At 50.5% G+C, this 3,680-nt stretch overlaps 1 protein-coding gene across 1 annotated transcript; it reads right to left on the bottom strand.

Moving 5' to 3' along the window:
- Positions 1–315: 315 nt before the first annotated feature.
- LOC112886678 (late blight resistance protein R1-A-like) lies at positions 316–3,465 on the bottom strand. Its single transcript, XM_025952644.1, has 2 exons — positions 1,796–3,465; positions 316–1,386 (listed from the first exon to the last, which is right to left on the bottom strand). The coding sequence occupies exons 1-2, from the start codon at positions 3,437–3,439 to the stop codon at positions 670–672; spliced, it is 2,361 nt and encodes a 786-aa protein (XP_025808429.1). The 5' UTR covers positions 3,440–3,465; the 3' UTR covers positions 316–669.
- Positions 3,466–3,680: the final 215 nt, after the last annotated feature.

The raw sequence follows: 3,680 nt of genomic DNA, 5'->3' as shown, positions 1-3,680 counted from the left end.
AACAGGTCCATAGCCGTATATACCCCTAGAGATCTACCATTATTCGAAGGAGAAATCCACCACCTGACTTGTTCTTATTGTCTCCCACCCTCATTTAAATGAAGGAAGAAATACTCAAACACCCAATCAACATATGTACAATGCATGTGTACAATGAAAAAAAAGATAAATCAGTCTATTAGCAGGAATAGTTTGAGTGAAAAAAGGAAAATAAGACATGTAGTATCAAGGCGCACTGGATAGCGATGTGTGTGCATATCGATGGTAGTTACTGGTTACAATTGTTATGACAAAGCACACAATTGGTACATCTTTTTCCCCACACTGGGCACACATACAATCACGTAGACAAACTAAACGGGATTAGTTTTTTAGGTGAGTTAGCTAGTTGTGTAGGTTAATCATTGTGGCACGTAACGGTGCACCCTAGGTAAGCCCTAGAGCGTATATCAAAACACTATATACAGACGCAGTCACATATACAAATTAAATAAAGATACACAATCCGGCACACATGCACCACCTACTATAGTAACGTGCTCCCTCTGTTCCAATTATTAGTCCTTTTAGTTTTCTATATTTATAGGTTTTGTTATATATCGAGATGCAGAAAAGCTGTAACCACTAATAATTTAGGATGGAGGAGCAGTAGCAGCGATAATGATAGTTCTAATAAGAACGTCTAATGCCATGACTCTTTGGGTGTTTTGCGATGGCATCTTCAACCAAGGGGCAAGAATGATCTTCAGGTAGCACCAGCTGTTTCAGCCCCCCGAGGTGCTCGATTCCGGTGGCCGAAGCTTTGGCAGCGACGTCAGCGTTCATCATGGACCAGACGATCTTCTCGATCTGAGGACCCGAGTTCTCCTCGAAGGTGAGCTTGGTGATGGAGGCACCCTCGAGCAGGAGGAACCTGAGCGCCTTGAATCCCCCCGCGCTGAAGGCGAGCACGTCTTCCTTGTACGACCCGCGACGGAGCCTGAGGCAGAGCAGGCCGGGGAGCTTGCTGACGACGTTCTCCAGCTTCTGGGCCGTCAGATGGGTGTCGCACAGTGTTATCTTGGAGAGGCAGCTCAGGTCTGCTGCGACCCAGCTTGGCAATCCAGATTTGTCCATGCCGTTGATGCTTAGGCTCTCGAGGCTCCTCGGAGGCTGGAATATGCCGTCTCTTTCGTCCTTGTCGAGAGAAGCGGCTTCAGAGAGCGTACCTCGCTTGATCCAGATGGACAGGGAGCACAGGCGTCCGAGCACCTTGAAAATCTCTCGGCGCAGGTCTTTGATGTCTTGCTCGCGTCCGGGGAGGAGCACACCGAGCTTCCTTAGCTTCTTCAGACTCCCAACTTCGCTAAGCTCGTTGCCGTGAGAAATTTCCACACGGGAGAGTACCTGTTAGGGATTCATTAGTGAAGGACTCAAGGTTTTAGTTTTTTTACTTCTTCTAGAGCTATTATGCATTATACGTATAATAGTTACTTCCCTGTTTTAAATTATAGATTGTTTTGGCATTTCTAGTATATAGGTTTCATTGTACATCGATCTAGATATACATAGTGATATATATAATTTTTATTATGTATCTAGATATACACTATGTCAGATACATAAAAAAACTATATATTTAGAAAAGATAAAACGACAGTTGCCAATTTGAGCCACACCTGCGACCCATAGAGACATGATAAATATTGTAAACATCTTCTCATCTATCATTCTATTTCTATCTATGCAATGCTACGAGGAGATATATATACTTATAACTGATGCAAGAGCTAACTAGAGTTTCATGGGTACGTACCTCCATGTCGGTCATCTTACTGATGTTGGCTGGCATCCTCATGGTGCAGATCGACTCCCCATCCCTTGAAGGATTGTTGTCACCGGCAAGAAGATGCTTCAGTTTGCGTAGAGTGATGTGCTTTGTGTCGGAGCCACGGATCTTGGTTTGCCGAATGTCCAGGGTCTCCAGCAGCTGGAGCGCTTGGATTTGACTGGGCAGACCGGAAACATCTGCGTACCGGAGGCTCAGATACTTGAGCGTCAGCAACTTGCAGATGCTGTTCAGGTGGCGCTTCTTCAGGCCTCTGCAACCTCCAAGATCCATGACATTCAGCCGATAGGTTTTGGGGAGTGACCTCAAATGATTTAGCTGCTTGTCGATGGATTTCTGTAGCTTCTTGCTGTCCGCCGCTGCCATGGACTTCTCGTCCTTCTTTCCTGGGATGGGAAGCCCGCAGATGCCATGATCCTGGGCTTGTTCTGGTTCCTTCTGCTCCAGCTTTTTCTGCTGCTTGGCGACCATGTGGCGAATGCGAAGCTGGTTGTCAAGGTGAGTCGGCAAGTGGCTTCCCTCAAAGTTCTCGCTCTTGGAGATTTCGCTGACGAATTTCTTGACCTGATCTCTCATCTTGCAGCTCTTGACTTTGCCGGCGGCGCCGTGGTCGGCAGGAGAAATGAAGCCTCTGAAGAGGAGGTCGCTGAAGCACATCTCGGCTGCCTGCTCGTACGATTGCTTGTCATCTTCCTTGGCCACCAGTCGCTCAGCCGCCCACCGCCTGACCAAGCTCGTCCTGCTAATGCTTTTCTCCTCCAGGAATGCAGTCAGGTACTGCAGGCAGCTCTTGTAATCCCTGGACAGCTTGCTGTAGCAGAGGACCATCACTTGCTTGGGAAGATCCGTGCCGCTGTCGGATTCGGATGCGGCACGGAGGTTGTCGAGTTCTTCCTTGTTCACGCGGCCTTGACCTTGAGGAGACACATGAAGAGCACGGAGGAGCATCTCCATGCTGCAGATGGTAGAACTATCTTGATCCATCTCATGTTGTCCCTCGGCTAGAGCAGTTTGTATTGCTTCTGTCGCAGATTTGAAGTCCTCCGGAAGCAATGCGATGGCATTCTCGAAAGATGCTTTTCCAGCATCCATGTCAAGCGCTAAAGCTCGAAGGAATTCATCCCTGGCCGTGCTGAGCTCGCCTGCAGTCTTGCCACCATGGACGCCGGCGGGCCTCCCTCTCTTCACCTCGGGGACGGTGACGCCGTAGCGCTGCCGCCTCTCGCCGACGTCGCGCACCCGGACCTTGAGGTCGCGGATCTTGGTGGCGAGCTGGTGGCGCGCCGGCATGGTCCTGAGGCGGACGACGACGTGGCGCAGCTGAGCCCAGAAGCCCGGGTCGGGCGGGGCGAGGTCGCGCATGTAGAGCTCGATGCAATCCTGCGCGATGTGGGCGATCTCGCGGACCTGCTTCATCCACGCGCGCTGCTGGTCGTCGTGGTCGTCGCCGGACTTGTTGAGGTGGAGGAGGAAGCCGTTCATGCTGTCCATCTCGTCCTTGATGAACTGGATGTCGCCCTTGACGCCGCTCAACAGCTGCGCCTCGTCCTTGATCGCCGCGGACAGGACGCCCAGCAGCGAGTCCACGGCGCCGTGGGTCAGGTCAGCCATCTCTCTCTCTCTCTCTCTCTCTCTCTCTCTCGATCGTCGATCGAGCTGTGGATTGGAGATGAACAGATAGGAGATGATGGTGCACAAATATAAGGTACGCAGGTATGGTGGAAGACAAGGGGCATCCAATGCCATGCATGCCACCAAAGTATGCTTGAGGCAACAGCCTCGAATATTTTTTTCCCAGAATGAGGCACTCCTCTTGCAGAATCTCCACAAAGCTGATATTCCCTGGGTTCAC

This window comes from Panicum hallii, chromosome 3, assembly GCF_002211085.1.
Source record: "Panicum hallii strain FIL2 chromosome 3, PHallii_v3.1, whole genome shotgun sequence".
NCBI classification, from domain to species: domain Eukaryota; kingdom Viridiplantae; phylum Streptophyta; class Magnoliopsida; order Poales; family Poaceae; genus Panicum; species Panicum hallii.
Note: the sequence above shows the minus strand (reverse complement) of the source record. Positions and strands in the feature narration are given on the sequence as shown.

Excerpts from the sequence above, each read along its gene's own strand:
- LOC112886678 (XM_025952644.1), bottom strand. The coding sequence starts at position 3,439 with ATGGCTGACCTGACCCACGGCGCCGTGGACTCGCTGCTGGGCGTCCTG. Across the intron at positions 1,387-1,795 it reads GTAAGATGACCGACATGGAG|GTACTCTCCCGTGTGGAAAT; the intron begins GTACGTACCCAT and ends AATCCCTAACAG.